Source organism: Musa acuminata, chromosome BXJ3-7 (assembly GCF_036884655.1).
Source record: "Musa acuminata AAA Group cultivar baxijiao chromosome BXJ3-7, Cavendish_Baxijiao_AAA, whole genome shotgun sequence".
In the NCBI taxonomy this organism is placed as follows: Eukaryota; Viridiplantae; Streptophyta; class Magnoliopsida; order Zingiberales; family Musaceae; genus Musa; species Musa acuminata.
Window position 1 is genome coordinate 31,199,603 of NC_088355.1, and position 21,397 is coordinate 31,220,999.

The 21,397-nt window shown below is 41.4% G+C and overlaps 1 protein-coding gene across 1 annotated transcript; it reads right to left on the reverse strand.

Annotated features, from left to right (window-relative positions):
* Window positions 1-614: 614 nt before the first annotated feature.
* Window positions 615-7,298, reverse strand: LOC135642900 (receptor-like protein 34). Its single transcript, XM_065159381.1, has 2 exons — window positions 6,936-7,298; window positions 615-1,010 (listed from the first exon to the last, which is right to left on the reverse strand). The coding sequence occupies exons 1-2, from the start codon at window positions 7,296-7,298 to the stop codon at window positions 615-617; spliced, it is 759 nt and encodes a 252-aa protein (XP_065015453.1).
* Window positions 7,299-21,397: the final 14,099 nt, after the last annotated feature.

Sequence of the window (21,397 nt, forward strand, 5' to 3'; positions counted from 1 at the left end):
TCTAAGAAGCAAAAGACAATCGCACGGTCTATAACTGAAGCTGACTACCGTGTCATCGCCACTGCCACTACAGAACTCAATTTGGTCACAAATCTGCTCAAGGAACTCAACATCAGGTCCACTCCTATAATATATTGTGATAATGTCGGAGCTATCTATCTGTGCGCTAATCCGATATTCCACTCCCGTATGAAACATATTACTATCGACTTCCACTTTGTGTGAGATCAGGTTGTCCGCTGTCAACTTCGTGTTTCTCATGTATATACGGCTGATCAGTTAGCCGACTCACTCACGAAACCTCTCGCTCGTAAACTATTTACATTGCATCGATCCAAAATTAATATCCTTGATAGGAGCACCATCTTACGGGGGCATGATAGCAGATAAGATTTTCCTAACTGTATGAGAAAATCTCTCTACTATGTTGAGGAAAATCCTCCCTCTTAACTTATATAAATAGGGAGAAAACAGTTTCAATGAAAACAACTTCTTTAGTAATTTATATCTTCCATCCTCTTTTCAACAACACCTAGAACACTGGAGCCAAGGTGAATATTCTTGAGCTGATACTAAGGAAGCCAACTGGAGCTGAAGGTGAGAACCAGCGAGTTTCAAGATAGGAGCAGAGCTTCAAACCTTGTTATGCTGCTAAAGTGGACGTCGGAGACGATACCAGAGAGTTGATTGTAGCTGACAACCCACACGATTAGCTCCGAGAGCTGCCCGAAAGATTCAGAAATTGACCCCCGTAACATGTTGTCGCTTAGGTAGAGGAAGCTCAGTGACGAGAGGGTTCCAAGAGATGGAGGAATGAGACTGGAGAGCAAGTTGTCCTCAAGATGCAGAGACTTCAGATTCCTGAGCTCCCCAATCCATACAGGAGCTCCACCACCCAAAGCATTGTTTGCCAGATTTAATACCTGCAACCTGTTTCTGACACATCCAGACAACTGCTTGCCAAAATTCGAGATGTCTACACTGATCCCATTATATAACAGGTCTAGAATCTGCAAGTTGCAGAGGATTTTAATGTTCCAAGATGCGGTATCATTGAAATCATTTCCACCGAGTTGCAAGACCTGAAGGGAAAACAACTTCCCAAAGCCAAAGATCGGGCCATGGAACTGGTTGAAGGAGATATCGATACTCTTGAGATTTGCTGATGTTGAACAGCCAACTAGGGAGTAGAGGACCCAAATAATTTAAGCTAAGATCCAGGGATGTTAATGATATGGGCTTTATCAGCTCATAGCCCACACCCCCTCTTAACCTAACCCTAATTAAGATTAGGGGGGTGTGGTGGCTACGTTTTAGAGGCAGATTAAGGTTATAAAAAGGCAGCAACGAGGCAGATCTTTGAAGCCGCGAGATTCCAAAGAGAAGAAGGAGAACAAGGCAGAAAAGGAAGAGAAAGAAAGGGAAGAACACAAGGACAACGCAGAGAGACTGTTCTCAATCATCTAGCAGTGTTCTCATCTCAGGTTAGATCAAATCTACAGTAGGCTCTTGCTGTGATTACTTGGGAGGTTTTAGATATTGTGGGCAGTGACGTGATCCTTGTATCCCAGTTATTCTCTTGTGGTTGTTGCTAGGGTTTTGGGCAAGAGATTGAGATTTGTACATTCATTATTCTCATAGTGGATTATCTCTAGTTTGCCCCGTGGTTTTTACCCTTCACATTGAAGGGGTTTTCAACGTATATCTTGGTGTTCTGTTTGATTGTGTTTCCATTTTATTCCGCTGCGTATTTTGGTCTTCTAGTATTTGTTCCTATACAAAGGTTATTCCTGTTTATATCCCCATCAACTGGTATCAGAGCGGGGTTTTGGTAATTTAATTTTTTGTATTTGAACATGGAGGCCAGTAATATTTCTCGTATGATTAGTTTGAATGGAAACAATTGGATGATATGGAAACCAAGAACGGAAGATCTCTTGTATTGCAAAGATTTGTATGGACCTTTGTAGGGGCAGAGTGCAAAACCTACAACTATGATAGATGATGAGTAGAAGAGGTTAGATCGAAAAACAATTGGGTTTATTAGACAGTGGCTTGATGATAGTGTCTTTCACCATGTTTCTACTGAAATTTCTACATATTCTCTTTGGAAAAAATTGGAATGTCTCTATGAAAGAAAAACAGCTGGCAACAAAACCTTTTTGATCAGAAAACTTGTTAACCTAAAATATAGAGAGGGTGCTTCTATTGCTGAGCATTTGAATGAAATGCAAAGTATTACTAACCAGTTATCCTCTATTAAAATGTCTCTTGATTATGAGTTGCAGGCATTGTTACTTCTCAGTTCATTACCAGAAAGTTGGGAGACACTGGTGGTTTCCCTCAGTAATTCTGTACCAGATGGTATTGTCACTATGAGTCAAGTAACAAGCAGTTTGTTGAATGAGGAGTTAAGAAGAAAGAGTTCAGCAACATCTCAGAATGATTCACAGGCACTTATCTCAGAGAATAGAGGAAGGTCAAAGTCTAGAAGCAGTTCACGTATGGGTAGGAGTAAGTCAAGATCAAGAAAAGATATTATTTGCTATAACTGTGGTGAGAAAGGACATTACAAGAACCAATGTAAGCAACCTAAGAAGAACAAGAAAAAGGGAAAAAAGTGGAGTCTACAGAGTCAAAGGATAATACTACCGCTACAGTGCAGGGTGGTGATTATTTGATTTTGTCTCTTTCTGGTGATATTTTTTCTTGTGTGCGTCAGGATCTTGAGTGAGTGATTGACACAGGTGCTTCTTATCATGCTACACCTCGGAGAGAGTTTTTTGCTACATACAGGTCAGGAAACTTTAGTGTTGTCAAAATGGGCAACTATGGCACAGCAGACATCATTGGCATGGGTGATATCCATTTAAAGACCAACCTTGGCTGCAAGTTGGTACTTAAGGATGTGAGGCATGTGGTTGACTTGAGGCTGAATTTAATTTCAATTGGAAGACTAGATGATGAAGAGTATGAAAGCATATTTCACAGAGGGCAATGGAAGCTCAGTAAGGGTTCTCTTGTTATAGCTAGTGGAACGAAATGTCATACTTTGTACAGGTTGCAGGCTAAAGCTTATGGTGAGCAATTAAATGCTATAGAGAAAGACTTCAGTATGGAGTTGTGGCATAGGCGATTGGGACACATGAGCGAGAAGGGGCTGCAAGCTCTTTCCAAGAGAGAGGTATTACCAGATCTCAGAGGTATACATCTGAACCCTTGTATTGATTATTTGGCTGGTAAATAACATAGAGTTTCATTTGATAGTGCTGCTTTGTCTAGAAAAATGCATGCCTTAAACCGTGTTTATACAGATGTATGTGGTCCTTTGAGGACAAAAACTCCTAGTGGATCTGTTGATGTTCTTGGTATAAGTGGTGCACTTTATTTTGTCACTTTTATAGATGATTTTTCTAGGAAAGTTTGGGCTTATGCTTTGAAGACCAAAGATCAGGTTATTAATGTCTTCAAAGAGTTTCATGCTAGGGTTGAAAGGGAGACAGAAAGGAAATTGAAATGCATAAGATCATATAATGGTGGTAAGTATACAGGATTGTTTAATGACTTTTGCAGGTCACATGGGATCCAACATGAGATGACAGTTCCTGGTACACCTCAGCATAAAGCAATTGCAGAGAGGATGAACCGCACCATCATGGAAAAGATCAGATTTATGCTTTCACAGGCCAAGCTACCCAAAAGGTTTTGGGATGAGGCTTTGAGGACTACAGTTGATGTGATCAACTTATCACCATGTACAGCCCTAGATGGTGATGTTGCAAAGCATGTATGGTCAGGGAAAGATGTTTCCTACAGGCATTTGAGAGTGTTTGGTTGTCGCGCATTTGCACATATTCCAGACAATGAGAGGTCCAAGCTGGATGGTAAGTCTAAAGAATGTATTTTTCTTGGTTACTCACATGATCAGTTTGGTTACAGGCTTTGGGATCCGGAAAAGCAGAAGGTGTTTAGGAGCAGAGATGTGGTCTTCTTTGAGGATCAAACCTTTGAGGATTTGAAGAAGAAGGCACCAGCCAAGACTTCTGCAAAAGGATTAGCAGATTGTGACCCAATTATTCCTCCAGTATATCAGGGTGATGGGGGAGATGTGCAGGAAAATAGTGTAGAGCCTGATGTTGATTTACCTGCAGGACATGTTGAGCAAGAAGAAGTAGGAGAGCAAGTTTTCGCAGAACCTCAATTGAAAAGATCTTCTAGACAACGTCAACCTTCCAGAAGATACTCTACAGATGAGTATGTGATGCTCACTGATGAAGGTGAACCAGAGAGTTACCAGGAAGAAATTGAGAGTGAGCAGAAAGAGAAGTGATTAATTGCTATGCAGGAAGAGATGGATGCTCTTCAGAAGAACCAAACTTATGATTTGGTGCTGCTACCAAATGGAATGAAGGCCTTGAAGAACAAGTGGGTTTTTAGGTTGAAGACTCAAGAATATTGTTCTCAACCAAAGTACAAAGCTAGATTGGTTGTGAAAGGCTTTGGTCAAAAGAAAGGTATTAACTTTGAAGAGATATTTTCTCCTGTTGTTAAAATGTCTTCTATTCATGTTGCTCTTGGTATTGCTGCTAGCCAGGACTTGGAGGTTGAGCAGTTAGATGTGAAGACAGCTTTCCTTCATGGTGATTTGGAGGAGGAAATTTATATGGAGCAACCAGAAGGCTTCAAAGTCAAAGGTAAAGATAATTTTGTCTGCAAGTTGAAGAAGAGCTTGTATGGGCTAAAGCAAGCTCCAAGACAGTGGTACAAAAAGTTTGATTCATTTATGACAGAAAATGGATACAAAAGAACGGCTTCAGATCATTGTGTGTACATCAAATGGTTTGGTGAGGATTTTATTATTCTCTTACTTTATGTTGATGACATGCTTATTCTTGGGAAATATATGTCTAAAATTGACAGGTTGAAGAAGGAACTGAGTGAGTCTTTTGCAATGAAGGACATGGGGCCAGCAAAGAAAATACTAGGCATGCAGATTTTTTGTGACAGGAAAAACAAGAAGATTTGGTTGTTACAGGAGAAATACATCGAGAAGGTATTGGAAAGATTTAGTATGAGCAATGCTAAGCCAGTTGGTTCTCCTCTTGCAGGTCACTTCAAGTTGTGCTTAGAACAGAGTCCGTCAAGTGATGAGGAGAAGGAGAAAATGCAAAAGGTTCCTTATGCTTCAGTAGTTGGAAGTTTAATGTATGCAATGGTATGTACGAGGCCAGACATCGCATATGCAGTGGGTGTTACTAGCAGATTTCTTGCAAATCCAAGCAAAGAGCACTGGGCAGTAGTGAAGTGGATTTTTATATATCTCAGAGGGAGCTCTAAGGTTTGTTTAAGCTTTGGAGGTGGACCACCTGTGTTAACAGGTTACACAGATGCAGATATGGCAAGAGATATAGATAGGAGGAAGTCTACTTCAGGTTATGTACTTACTTTTGCCGGGAGAGCTGTGTCATAGCAATCCAGGTTACAAAGGTGTATTGCTCTCTCTACCACAGAAGCAGAATATATTGCTGCTACAGAGGTATGCAAAGAAATGTTATGGATGAAAGAATTCTTACAAGAATTGGGGCTGAAACAGAAAAATTATGTGGTACATTGTGACAGCCAGAGTGCCATCCATTTGTGTAAGAACCCAATGTTTCATTCCAAGTCAAAGCATATTGATGTCAGATACCACTGGATTCGAAATGTATCTGAAGAGAAGCAGTTGCAGCTTCAGAAAATTCATACAGATAACAACGGAGCAGACATTTTGACGAAGACCTTACCAAAAGAAAGACAGGAGATATGCCGACAGTTGGTCGGCATGGCTTCACATTGAGGAGTCATGGGACAGCCTCCCTTATGGGCTAAAGGGGGAGGTTGTTGGGCTGATGGCCCATATTCAGCCCATGTGGGCTTTATCAGCCCATAGCCCACACCCCCTCTTAACCTAACCCTAATTAAGATTAGGGGGGTGTGGTGGCTGCGTTTTAGAGGCAGATTAAGGCTATAAAAAGGCAGTAACGAGACAGATCTTTAAAGCCACGAGATTCCAAAGAGAAGAAGGAGAACAAGGCAGAAAAGGAAGAGAAAGAAAGGGAAGAAGAGAAGGACAACGCAGAGAGACTGTTCTCAATCATCTAGCAGTGTTCTCATCTCAGGTTAGATCAAATCTACAGTAAGATCTTGCTGTGATTACTTGGGAGGTTTTAGATATTGTGGGCAGTGACGTGATCCTTGTATCCCAGTTATTCTCTTGTGGTTATTGCTAGGGTTTTGGGCAAGAGATTGAGATTTGTACATTCATTATTCTTATAGTGGATTATCTCTAGTTTGCCCCGTGGTTTTTACCCTTCACATTGAAGGGGTTTTCCACGTATATCTTGGTGTTCTGTTTGATTGTGTTTCCATTTTATTCCGCTGCGTATTTTGGTTTTCTAGTATTTGTTCATATACAAAGGTTATTCCTGTTTATATCCCCATCAGGGAAAACAACTTCCCAAAGCCAGAGATCGGGCCATGGAACTGGTTGAAGGAGAGATCGATACTCTTGAGATTTGCTGATGTTGAACAGCCAACTGAGGAGTAGAGGACCCAAATAATTTGAGCTAAGATCCGGGGATGTTAATGATGTGAGGTTAGCAGATGGAGGAAGAGTATTAGGGAGGCGAAGTAGCTGGCAATTGATAAGGCGCAGCACTGACAACCTCGGAAGCTTGGTTACCTCGTCGTATACATCGCCTGCTGCCGAAAGGTTAATGGCGGACGTGTCGAGGTAGCTCAAGGAGGAGCGACGAGAGATCCAGTGGAAGTTATCGACGACGAGAGGACGAGGAGGGTTGTAGAGCCAGTGGAAATCAGGGTACTGCAGGCGGGAAAGGTTGCCGAGCTGATGAGGAATCGTGCGGCCGAACGTTGCATCGGAGAGGTTCAGGTACCGCAAGCTCGTCAGCGAGCCGATGAAGCGTGGGATGCTTGCTCCATCGAATCTGTTTCTGCTCAAGTCCAGGTAGCTCAAGTGCCTCAAGCTCGAGCAGAGAAGGACTGATCTTGCCGGACAAGAAGTTGTCGTCGCCGTCAGGTGAGGGTGAGGGGTTGCTCAGTCGGAGTTGGACGACATGGCCGGTGCGGTTTCTGCAGCGAACGCCTCGCCATCTGCAGCAGTCGTCACTCGCCCAGGAAGATAGCTGGCCGCTGGAATCGAACAGGCCTTGCTTGAGCTTGAGAAGAGCTGCCCTCTCGTTCTCTTTGCAACGAGTGCTGGAATCGCCTGTTGCTGCGGCGGAAGGGATGATTCCCATGAACAGAAACATGAAGAAGAGAGAAAGTGGCCGTGATGCTCCATTCTCATGATTATATAAACAGGAGATGAGAGAAACATTTGATATATAAACCGGAGAACTCTCTCTGTGTCTTGTTCTCTCAGTGTCATCCTCTGTGGCCAACGCACAGAGGAGGATTCCAGGCTTGCCTTTTTTCCATCCCGAGTGAATAAGGAAGGCCGCAAAATTCTGCAAAAGACGACTTGGGAAGACTTACGGACAACGTCATCCTTCAGCTGCAGTGGAAGAATGGCCGAGTGATCTACCCATCTCTCACGTTCTCAACACTCAGAATTTAGGATCGTAGACATCAAAAACTTCTTTTATTCATCTGATACTTCTCTCTTCGTCGGACGTGATGGTTGGGCAACCAGCAAACCTTGATAGGTAGAGTTTAGTAGGATTTAATGGTTCTTGAAGAGAATTATCTGGAATGCGACAGGGTGATCCACCCTGCACGGCTAATTACACTGGATCAAGGGCGAATCCACAACAGGGTGCCAGATGCTCATGCACGCATCTTGAAGCAGAGGTGGGTACGCATGCGTCGTCCGCCTGAGATCTTGGGATCACTCCATGTTTTTTGCTTTACGATACGTGTATTAGAAGGATCCAACGCGAGCGAGAATGCTCCAGGATGCTAGATGTTCATGCATGCATAATGATGCAAGGGTGCACGCTAGCTATGGCTCCTTCCCACTTGAGATCTTCAGATCACTCCGTGTTCCTCCTTTACAAGGCGTGCGTTACGTGGGATCTAAGCGCTAGATGTTCAGACACATATCTTAAAGCAACGGTCCGTTTCTTCACACTCTATGTTCCTTGTTTACGTTGCATGTAAGGTGTGAGAACACAGTTCGGCGTTAGATGTTCGTGCATGCATCTTAAAGCAAGGGTGCGACTCCTTCCAACCTTACTCCGCATTCTTACTTTACGATACGTGCATTACAGGGATCCAATGTGAGAACGCAAAAGGGTGCTAGATGTTCATGCACACAGCTTAATGCATCAGTGCACGCGTAGATCGCCTTCCCACATGAGATATTCGGATCCGCATTTCTGCTTTACGATGCGTGCATTAAAGGAATCTAGTGCGAGGTGCCAGATGTTCATGCACGTCTCTTAATGCAAGAGTGCGCATGGCTCCTAAGCTGAGCTTTTGGAATCAATCCACGTTCCTGCTTTACGACACGTGGATTACATGGGATCCAATGCGAGGACCCAACAAATGCCAGATGTTGGTGATGCGAAGGGTTCCTTCCCGTCTTTGCTCTTGGGATGACCCCGCCGCCCTGCTTTACAACGCGTTCGTGCACGGTTCTTATAGCATGGGTGAGAACATGACCTCTTTCGATCTCTACACGTTGCGCTCAGAGAAGTTTACGTCACAACGTGACCGATCTGATATCAGTTTGTCCGGCGAACATTGGTTGTGGACTCCCTTATCTCTTCGTTGGATCTGAGATCACTCAACCCTACTCTTTATCCTGTTGTGAATGCATCTCTTAGTCTCATTCTCTCGTCGTGATTTGACATGGGGTGGATAGGTGTTTATGTGAGGTCAGTCACATGAGATCCATAACATAACATGTTTTGTTCCGATCCCCATGATCGTATCTCGAATCCATTTCATGACACAACCTCTTTGACAAAGACATCGTCTAATCTCACACTCGAAAATCCTGTGGATGGTCACTTTGAGGCACCTAATGTCGTCATGAAGACTATAGTTGTCCCTGTGAACACCAAATTGGAACTCAGTTTGGCAACAGAACCTGGAGGCCCTAGTGAATACTACACAGTCCTACACTTCTCTGAGCTGAAGCCACTGCTCCAGAAACTATTGAGGTTTAACATTGTGAAACTACTTGCAGAGATTTGGCAGTACCTTCTTCTCTCCTTACAATATCATAGAATGGATTACTTACTTTAAGGTTTATTTCCTTCTCGAAACCTCCTATCTATCTGTGTTATATGCCTTATCATTCAACGCAAGAAAGAACATAAAATGAAATAATAGTGAATCCTTGCCATGAATTATTCATTGCAAATCATAACCATTTTTCTCCAAAGCTGTTAATTGACCATGAAATCCTTCAAATGGTAGAATTGAGGGCAATAGAAATGTTTGTTTCGATGCCATTTCATGCGAAGTAAAACGGAAGAAAACTGCACCAACTCAACTATTATTGTGATATCCTATGTAGTGTTGGGCTGATGGCCCATATTCAGCCCATGTGGGCTTTATCAGCCCACAGCCCATATCCCCTCTTAACCTAACCCTAATTAAGATTATGGAGGTGTGGTGGCTGCGTTTTAGATGTAGATTAAAGCTATAAAAAGGCAGCAACGCTACAGATATTGGTAGCCACGAGATTCCAAAGAGAAGAAGGAGAACAAGGCAGAAAAGGAAGAGAAAGAAAGGGAAGAAGACAAGGACAACACAGAGAGACTGTTCTCAATCATCTAGCAGTGTTCTCATCTCAGGTTAGATCAAATCTACAGTAGGCTCTTGCTGTGATTACTTGGGAGGTTTTAGATATTGTGGGCAGTGACATGATCCTTGTATCTGTTAGGATCGAGAGCACTAAGAGGGGGGGGGTGAATTAGTGCAGCGGAAATCTTTCAGCGATTAAAAACGAAAGCTGCGATTGTTCAATAAAAGCGATTTCGATGTAAAAGCCGATCTTAAGATTAAGCGCAGTTTACGCAGTTTGAGTCTAAACGCAGTTTGCGTCTAAACGCAGTTTTACGTCTAAACTCAGTTTACGTCTAAACGTAGTTTGCGTCTAAACACAGTTTGCGCCTAAACGCAGTTTGCGTCTAAACTCAGTTTACGTCTAAACGCAGTTTACGTCTAAACACAGTTTGTGCAGTTTACGTCTAAACGCAGTTTGCGTCTAAACACAGTTTGCGCAGTTTACGTCTAAATGCAATTTTACGTCTAAACGCAATTTTACGTCTAAACATAGTTTTACGTCTAAACGCAATTTGCGCAGTTTTAGAAAGATCTGAACTTAGAAACTCGTTCGTAAAAGCACAGAAGACAGTTTGCAGTTATAAATGGAATCAGAACGTAAACGTAAACTGCAATGTAAAGATCGTACGAAAACACCGATTTACGTCTGAATGCAGATTCAGAAAAATCAGAACTTAGAGACTTGTTCGTAAAAGCGCAGAGGGCAGTAGCTATGTAGGAGGTTTACAGTAATGATAAAGTGCTCAAAGTAAAAGCAAACCAGAGATTTAGAGTGGTTCGGTCAGTCTTGACCTACTCCACTTTTGGCTTCCTCCACCGACGAGGTCACTGACGTCAACTAGAGGCCTTCCTTCAATAGGCGAAGGCCAACTGCCCTTTTACAGTTTCACTCCTTTTGACGGGATCAGGAGACAACCCTTACAGAACCTTTCTCTCCTCTCTTTACAACTCAAGACTTTGAAGAACAGAAGGAGGAGAACTTAAAGGCTTTTCAACAATTTTGAGCTCAAGAATCACAGAGAAGATCAAGATTTCGGTGTAGGTCTCTTGCTCTTTCTGTGCTGAATGGGTGGGGTATTTATAGGCCCCAACCCAGTTCAAATTTGGAGCTCAAAACGATCAAATCCCGGAATTCCGGGATTAGTGGTTGCACCTCCTGACTGGAGAGGTTGCACCGCCTGGCAGAGCTCGAAGATTGAGCCTAGGCGGTTGCACCTCTCTGTCAGGGGCGGTTGCACCTCCTGAGTCTGGCTCGGAGACTGAGCCCCAGGCGGTGCCACCTCCTGACTGAGGCGGTTGCACTTCTCCTGCTAGAGCTCGAAGACCGAGCTCAGGCGGTGCTACCTCTGTCAGGAGAGGTTGCACCGCCCAGTCTCGCTCGGAGACTGAGCCCAGGCGGTGCCACCTCCTGCCTGGGGCGGTTGCACCGCCCAGCTTCGCTGGGAGATCCTCTCCTGGGCGATGCCACCTCCAACCCTAGCGGTGCCACCTCTTTCACTATTTCAGCTCACTTGGTTTGGCTCCAAACTTGGCCCAAACCAGTCCGAACTTGAGCCTAATTGGCCCCTACTTGGGTTATAGGATTAACACCTAATCGTAACCCTAATTAATGTGCTAACTATGAATTTAAAGACATTTTCTAAGCTATTACAAAGTCCGCAAGTCAAGACTTCTTCTGGCGAGCTTCCGGCAAACTTCCGGCGGTCTTCCGATGAACTCTCGGAAACCATTCTGCGGACTCCCGGCAAGCTCCTAGACTTCACGATTTGATCTTAGTGAGTTCCAATGAGCTTCTTCGGCAAGCTCCGATCTTTCTCGGCGAGCTCCGGTAGCATTCCCGACGAACCTTCGGACTTCCGTTGAACTTTCGAACTCGCAACAAATCCTTCGCGCTTGACTCCGACACTTTGTTTCGCTTTATGTCTTCATCGTTATCATAGTTAATCCTGCACAACAAAAACAAAACTTCGATCGAGACAATTAATCCTAAGCAATTAACCAAGTTGTCCGACATGTCATTAGTCCCTCGATGCTTCGTCCGATTCTTCGGCGCATCGTCCTCTCCTGCAGCCTATTGCCCAATCGGCCAGTTGACTCCGCAACTCCGATATCCTTGGCACAATACCCTTTCTTCTTGGCCCGATGCCCGATTCCACGGCCCGAAGCCTTCTGTCGATACGTCGACCGATCCACCGGCCCGACGTCCAATCTTCTGACATGTTCCTTCGGCACAACATGATTTTCCTGCTTTAATTGTCTCATCCTGATCGAAGCATCCTGCGTCACTCAAAACGCAGATTAAATCATAAACATATATCAAGTAGTTTCATCATCAAAATACGAGATTCAACAATCTCCCCCTTTTTGATGATGACAACCACTTGATGACGGAGTTAAACTTAACTCCCGGAGTTTAAACAAACTCCCCCTATCAATATGCCATATTGATAGAACCTTGAATTCAAACTGAATTCAAGTCATTGCAATATTCATCATGAATACTTGCAATACGTCGACATGAACATATGCATAAACTTATGCATCACATGTCATGTCATCAACATACTTCTCCCCCTTTGTCATCAACAAAAAGGAGAAGTACCACAATCAAGTGTGTGTAATATTGGTTCAACTCATTACATGAAAAACATAATATCAAGTTTTATCATCATGCAATCTTGGAGCTAGAAGATTTAGCAAGTGTTACATCATGCTTAGAACATTCATGCTATCAAGTTTTAGATATGCAAGTTTTATAGCATATAAGATAGCACTTTTGGTAATGTTCAAGATAGCAAGTTCTATATCATGCAAGCTAGCAAATTAGAGATGTTCAAGAAGGCAACTCTTGCTTCTTGAAAATTTTGTTCACTTTGCTAGATGCGCAAGTTAGCATTTTTGCCTCTTGAGATAGGCAAGATAGCACATTAGCTTCTTTTGAGATAGCAACTTTTTGCTTCTCTTTAGACCAACAAGCTAGCAATTTTTACGATATACAAGTTTCACAATATATAAGCTAGCAAAAATTTCGAAAGCAAATGCAAGATAGCTTTCTTGTGTAAGCTCATGATTCTTGCTTCCTATTGCAATGTGCAAATTGTAAGTTTTGCTTCTTGAGATATTCAAGATAGTGATGTTCAAGAAGACAATTTTTCTTCTTGAAATAAGCAAGTTAGCAATCTTTGCTACTTAAGATAGGCAAGCTAGCAATCAAGTTTTTGCATCTTCTTGACTTGTACAAGCTAGCTATCTCCCCCTTTGTCATTGTCAAAAAGAAAGAAAGAATACAGTTTTGTAGTTCTTTTTCCTTTTACAATGATTTCAAAATCATGACAAAGGATGAATAATCAAGTCATGAATGTCAAGACAATTTTTCATCATGAATATCATTGCATGCATCGTTATAATAGGTTGAAGTATTACATGCATAATTTCATATCATCATTCATAATTACATTAATGTTTCAATATAGCAATTTTTTCTCAAAGTGTGTAACTTAGCACTCATAGCATTTTAAATCATGATTTACATCATATGCAATACATCACATCATAATTAGAAAGCACAAGTATTGCATGCATAATTGCACATCATAAATATATCATGATGGTATCAATTTTGTCAAATTATATCCTACCATACATGATTGAAACTTCTTATTTGTATATATTAAAACAAATTAATGAATATTTCATGTATTCTTCTATTCACATAAGGAATATCAAGAAGAATTATTAGGTGATGAGATAAACATTTCATGAATACAAGGAATTGCATAAAAATCATATCATAAGTGTTTCATGTATTCATATTATCACATGAAGCATACAGGACAACAATGCAAAGAAATCATGTCATGAAGAATATCAATGTGAAAATTCAGCAACGATCACATGATACAATCGCAAGGCATGATATAATTATGCGACATATCATGAGATGATAATTTATCATATCAATGAAAGATATCAATGAGGATCAATTCGTGAATACCACAGATATGATTCATGGTTCATTACAATTCTTCTTAACAAGTTCACGATCAAGATTCATATAATTCTTAATAAAGCAAATTGATGTACAATCATCACACAAGACATAGGCGAAGAAATCTTGTTATTTCTGTATTATGAAATATATGATATCAAGGCTCATGATTCATTTGAAAAGATATAGTACAAAGAGCAACTTGAAACATTCATATCAAGATCACATTTTAAAATATTCCAAGTTTCAAGATTTCAATATGACACTTCATTGAATTCTAAGAAATCAAAAGACAAGTTGCATTTCATTCGAAGAACTCCTTTTTGATAAATGTAGGGAGCATAATGAACGATCTTGATTTATAAAGAGCTTCATGTTATAATTATCAAGATCATGATTTTAGTAATTATTTTCTTTAGCAAAAACACTATCATTCATATTTCGAGATGGAATTTATAAGCAGGAATCATTTCATCAAATCCATTTTAGAAAAATATTTTTCATAAGTGTATGAGAAAATCCGATTGTTAGGATACCAATTGTTAAGTGAATCCGAAAATGAAATTAGTACTTTCATGCATTCGGATAAGATTTTGCTATAGATTTTCAAGTTCAATTATGAAGATAAAACATGCTCATGATCATAAAAATTTATGTATCCAAAAAATATAATTTCCAACATGTTATAGTGTAAAATCATCATGGCAATTAAGTGTTTTGAATATTGAATCAAGAATGTCCGAAAAATAATATTAACACGTTCATGCATTCGAGCATATTTTTGCCATAGTTTTTCAAATATACTCATGAGAATAACACATGCTTATCATCGGCTTAAAATCTCATGCATAAAATTGTTAATCAAAATATTTAATTTCATCATTATGCATTTCTTCAAATCAAACATGATCTTTAATCAAAATCAAGAAATAACAATGGAAATCAACGTAATACACATTATTACTTCTTAACCATGATTTCATATTTTCAATCAAGATTATTTTATTTGTTTATCATAAAATATGCAATATTATCATTTTCGAAATTACTTAGTATGATCATAATATTTTTTTTTTTTAACATGTAATTTTTAAGAAAATTAATTCTAAACTAAAAGAGAAAAATACATCATGAAAGCATCAAGTAATTTCAAAATAAATTAGGGGGATTTGGATTACCTCATCATTGTAGGTTGTTAAGGCGTAGTTTGCCGCCTTGCTTTTGTTGACTTTCTCTTCTTCGGAGGAGCTCGATTCATCCCAATTTTTGTTCTTCTTCTTGCGTTTAAAGCAAGTAGTTCGATTCTTTTTTATTTTTAATTTTCGTTTCATTTGTAGTTTAAGTTCACCATCACTTGAGCTTATGCTCGAGTGGTCTTCAAATGTTCTATGTCCCAAATCCTTCCTGTTCTTTGGAAGGTTGGTTTGTTCATCATTGTCCTCATCACTTGAGTCATCGCTCAAGTGGTATTCATTTGTCCAGAGTTCCAAATCCTTCCTGTTCTTTGGAAGGTGATTGTGTTCAACATGTTCATCATGTGCATTGTGCACCATTTCATATGTCATCAATGAACCAATTAGTTCTTCAAGTGGTAAGTTGTTTAGATTTTTAGCTTCTTGTATTGCAGTTACTTTTGAATCCCACTTTTTAGAAAGAGAACGCAAAATTTTGTTTACGAGTTCAAAATCTGAAAAACATTTTCCAAGAGCTCTTAAACTATTGACGACATCCGTGAAATGGGTGTACATGTCGCCTATAGTCTCGCTTGGTTGCATTTGAAAAAGCTCGAAATCATGCAATAAAAAGTTAACTTTCGAGTCTTTGACTCAACTAGTTCCCTCGTGCGTGATTTCAAGTGTTCGCCAAATGTCAAAAGCCGTTTCGCACGTGGAAATCCGATTGAACTCATTTTTGTCCAAAGCGCAAAATAAGGCATTCATAGCCTTTGCGTTTAAAGAAAAATATTTCTTTTCCAAATCCGACCATTCGTTCATCGGTTTAGAGGGAAGTTGAAAACCGTTTTCAACGATATTCCATAAATCCAGATTTAGAGAAATCAAGAAAACTCTCATTCGAGTTTTCCAATAAGTGTAGTCCAATCCGTTAAAGAACGGTGGACGAAAGACCGAAAAGCCCTCTTGAAGAGCCATTTCTCTCGGGTGTAAATCCGAAATGAGAAATACCCCGCTCTGATACCAATTGTTAGGATCGAGAGCACTAAGAGGGGGGGGGGGTGAATTAGTGCAGCGGAAATCTTTCAGCGATTAAAAACGAAAGCTGCGTTTGTTAAATAAAAGCGATTTCGATGTAAAAGCCAATCTTAAGATTAAGCGTAGTTTGCGTCTAAACGGAGTTTGCGTCTAAACGTAGTTTTACGTCTAAACTCAGTTTACGTCTAAACGCAGTTTGCGTCTAAACACAGTTTGCGCCTAAACGCAGTTTGCGTCTAAACTCAGTTTATGTCTAAACGCAGTTTGCGTCTAAACACAGTTTGTGCAGTTTACGTCTAAAGGCAGTTTGCGTCTAAACACAGTTTGCGCAGTTTACGTCTAAACGCAGTTTTACGTCTAAACGTAGTTTTACGTCTAAACGCAATTTGCGCAGTTTTAGAAAGATCTGAACTTAGAAACTCATTCGTAAAAGCACAGAAGATAGTTTGCAGTTATAAATGGAATCAGAACGTAAACGTAAACTGCAATGTAAAGATCGTACGAAAACACCGATTTACGTCTGAATGCAGATTCAAAAAAATCAGAACTTAGAGACTTGTTCGTAAAAGCGCAGAGGGCAGTAGCTATGTAGGAGGTTTGCAGTAATGATAAAGTGCTCAAAGTAAAAGCAAACCAGAGATTTAGAGTGGTTCAGTCAGTCTTGACCTACTCCACTTTTGGTTTCCTCCACCGACGAGGTCACCGACGTCAACTAGAGGCCTTCCTTCAATAGGCGAAGGCCAACTGCCCTTTTACAGTTTCATTCCTTTTGACGGGATCAGGAGACAACCCTTACAGAACCTTTCTCTCCTCTCTTTACAACTCAAGACTTTGAAGAACAGAAGGAGGAGAACTTAAAGGCTTTTCAACAATTTTGAGCTCAAGAATCACAGAGAAGATCAAGATTTCGGTGTAGGTCTCTTGCTCTTTCTGTGCTGAATGGGTGGGGTATTTATAGGCCCCAACCCAGTTCAAATTTGGAGCTCAAAACGATCAAATCTCGGAATTCCGGGATCAGGCGGTTGCACCTCCTGACTGGAGAGGTTGCACCGCCTAGTAGAGCTCGAAGACTGAGCCCAGGCGGTTGCACCTCTCTGTCAGGGGCGGTTGCACCTCCTGAGTCTGGCTCGGAGACTGAGCCCCAGGCGGTGCCACCTCCTGACTGAGGTGGTTGCACCTCTCCTGCCAGAGCTCGAAGACCGAGCTCAGGCGGTGCTACCTCTGTCAGGAGAGGTTGCACCGCCCAGTCTCGCTCGGAGACTGAGCCCAGGCGGTGCCACCTCCTGCCTGGGGCGGTTGCACCGCCCAGCTTCGCTGGGAGATCCTCTCCTGGGCGGTGCCACCTCCAACCCTGGCGGTGCCACCTCTTTCACTATTTAAGCTCACTTGGTTTGGCTCCAAACTGGCCCAAACTAGTCCGAACTTGAGCCTAATTGGCCCCTACTTGGGTTATAGGATTAACACATGATCCTAACCCTAATTAATATGCTAACTATGAATTTAAAGACATTTTCTAAGCTATTACAAAGTCCGCAAGTCAAGACTTCTTCTGGCGAGCTTCCGGCAAACTTCCGGCGGTCTTCCGATGAACTCTCGGAAACCATTCTACAGACTCCCGGCAAGCTCCTAGACTTCACGATTTGATCTTAGCGAGTTCCAATGAGCTTCTTCGGCAAGCTCCGATCTTTCTCGGCGAGCTCCGGTAGCATTCCCGACGAACCTTCGGACTTCCGTCGAACTTTCGAACTCGCAACAAATCCTTCGCGCTTGACTCCGACACTTTGTTTCGCTTTATGTCTTTATCGTTATCATAGTTAATCCTGCACAACAAAAACAAAACTTCAATCGAGACAATTAATCCTAAGCAATTAACCAAGTTGTCCGACATGTCATTAGTCCCTCGACGCTTCGTCTGATTCTTCGGCGCATCGTCCTCTCCTGCAGCCTATTGCCCAATCGGCCAGTTGACTCCGCAACTCCGATATCCTTGGCACAATACCCGCTCTTCTTGGCCCGATGCCCGATTCCACGGCCCGAAGCCTTCTGTCGATACGTCGACCGATCCACCGGCCCGACGTCCAATCTTCTGACATGTTCCTTCGGCACAACATGAGTTTCCTGCTTTAATTGTCTCATCCTGATCGAAGCATCCTGCGTCACTCAAAACGTAGATTAAATCATAAACATGTATCAAGTAGTTTCATCATCAAAATACGAGATTCAACAGTATCCCAGTTATTCTCTTGTGGTTGTTGCTAAGGTTTTGGGCAAGAGATTGAGATTTGTACATTCATTATTCTCATAGTGGATTATCTCTAGTTTGTCCTGTGGTTTTTACCCTTCACATTGAAGGGGTTTTCCATGCATATCTTGGTGTTCTGTTTGATTGTGTTTCCATTTTATTCCATTGCATATTTTGGTCTTCTAGTATTTGTTCCTATACAAAGGTTATTCCTGTTTATATCCCCATCAACTGGTATCAGAGCGGGGTTTTGGTGATTTAATTTTTGTATTTGAACATGGAGGCCAGTAATATTTCTCGCATGATTAGTTTGAATCGAAATAATTGGATGATATGGAAACCAAGAATGGAAGATCTCTTGTATTGCAAAGATTTGTATGGACCTTTGCAGGGGGATAGTGCAAAACCTACAACTATGACAAATGATGAGTGGAAGAGGTTAGATCGAAAAACAATTGGGTTTATTAGACAGTGGCTTGATGATAGTGTCTTTCACCATGTTTCTACTAAAATTTCTACATATTCTCTTTGGAAAAAATTGGAAAGTCTCTATGAAAGAAAAACAACTGGCAACAAAGCTTTTTTGATCAGAAAACTTGTTAACCTAAAATATAGAGAGGGTGCTTCTATTGCTGAGCATTTGAATGAAATGCAGAGTATTACTAACTAGTTATCCTCTATGAAAATGTCTCTTGATGATGAGTTGCAAGCATTGTTACTTCTCAATTCATTACCAGAAAGTTGGGAGACACTGGTGGTTTCCCTCAGTAATTCTGCACCAGATGGTATTGTCACTATGAGTCAAGTAACAAGCAGTTTGTTGAATGAGGAGTTGAGAAGAAAGAGTTCAGCAACATCTCAGAATGATTCACAGGCACTTATCTCAGAGAATAGAGGAAGGTCAAAGTCAAGAAGCAGTTCACGTATGGGTAGGAGCAAGTCAAGATCAAGAAAAGATATTGTTTGCTATAATTGTGGTGAGAAAGGACATTACAAGAACCAATGTAAGCAACCTAAGAAGAACAAGAAAAAGGGAAAAGAAGTGGAGTCTACAGAGTCAAAGGATAATACTACAGCTATAGTGCAGGGTGGTGATTATTTGATTTTGTCTCCTTCTGATGATATTTTTTCTTGTGTGTGTCAGGATCTTGAGTGGGTGATTGACACAGGTGCTTCTTATCATGCTACACCTCGGAGAGAGTTTTTTGCTACATACAGGTCTGGAAACTTTGGTGTTGTCAAGATGGGCAATTATGGCACAGTAGACATCATTGGCATGGGTGATATCCATTTAAAGACCAACCTTGGCTGCAAGTTGGTACTTAAGGATGTGAGGCATGTGGTTGACTTGAGGCTGAATTTAATTTCAATTGGAAGACTAGATGATGAAGAGTATGAAAGAAATGTCATACTTTGAAAGAAATGTCATACTTTGTAAGAAATCTTAATTTCATAGAGGGCAATAGAAGCTCAGTAAGGGTTCTCTTGTTATAGCTAGTGGAAAGAAATGTCCTACTTTGTACAGGTTGCAGGCTAAAGCTTATGGTGAGCAGTTAAATGCTACAGAGAAAGACTTCAGTATAGAGTTGTGGCATAGGCGATTGGGACACATGAGCAAGAAGGGGCTGCAAGCTCTTTCCAAAAGAGAGGTAATGCCATATCTCAGAGGTATACATCTGAACCCTTGTATTGATTGTTTGGCTGGTAAACAACATAGAGTTTCATTTGCTAGTGCTGATTTGTCTAGAAAAATGCATGCCTTAGACCGTGTTTATACAGATGTATGTGGTCCTTTGAGGACAAAAACTCCTGGTGGATCTATTGATGTTCTTGGTATAAGTGGTGCACTTTATTTTGTCACTTTTATAGATGATTTTTCCAGGAAAGTTTGGGCTTATGCTTTGAAGACCAAAGATCAGGTTATTAATGTCTTCAAAGAGTTTCATGCCAGGGTTGAAAGGGAGACAGAAAGGAAATTGAAATGCATAAGATCAGATAATGGTGGTGAGTATACAGGATTGTTTAATAACTATTGCAGGTCACATGGGATCCAACATGAGATGACAGTTCCTGGTACACCTCAACATAATGCAATTGCAGAGAGAATGAACTGCACCATCATGGAAAATATCAGATGTATGCTTTCACAGGCCAAGCTACCCAAAAGGTTTTGGGATGAGGCTTTGAGGACTGCAGTTGATGTGATCAACTTATCACCATGTACAACCCTAGATGGTGATGTTGCAGAGCATGTATGGTCAGGGAAAGATGTTTCATACAGGCATTTGAGAGTGTTTGGTTGTTGCGCATTTGCACATATTCCAGACAATGAGAGGTCCAAGCTGGATGGTAAGTCTAAAGAATGTATTTTTCTTGGTTACTCACATGATCAGTTTGGTTACAGGCTTTGGGATCCAGAAAAGCAGAAGGTGTTCAGGAGCAAAGATGTGGTCTTTTTTGAGGATCAAACCTTTGGGGATTTGAAGAAGAAAGCACCAACCAAGACTTCTGCAGAAGGATTAGCAGATTGTGACCCAGTTATTCCTCCAGTATATCAGGGTGATGGGGGAGATGTGTTGAATCTCGTATTTTGATGATGAAACTACTTGATATATGTTTATGATTTAATCTGCGTTTTGAGTGACGCAGGATGCTTCGATCAGGATGAGACAATTAAAGCAGGAAAATCATGTTGTGCCGAAGGAACATGTCAGAAGATTGGACGTCGGGCCGGTGGATCGGTCGACGTATCGACAGAAGGCTTCGGGCCGTGGACTCGGGCATCGGGCCAAGAAGAGCGGGTATTGTGCCAAGGATATCGGAGTTGCGGAGTCAACTGGCCGATTGGGCAATAGGCTGCAGAAGAGGACGATGCGCCGAAGAATCGGACGAAGCGTCGAGGGACCAATGACATGTCGGACAACTTGGTTAATTGCTTAGGATTAATTGTCTCGATCGAAGTTTTGATTTGTTGTGCAGGATTAACTACGATGAGAGTAAGACAAGCAGCAGGTGTTGTGCCGGAGTCAAGATCATGATCACGTTGGGAGTTCGAGAGTTCGACGGAAGTTCGGACAGTCGTCGGAGGTTCAGCGAGAACAGATCCGAGAAGTCCAGAAGCTTGCCAAGCGAAGCTCGTCAGAACTCGCCAAGTGGATC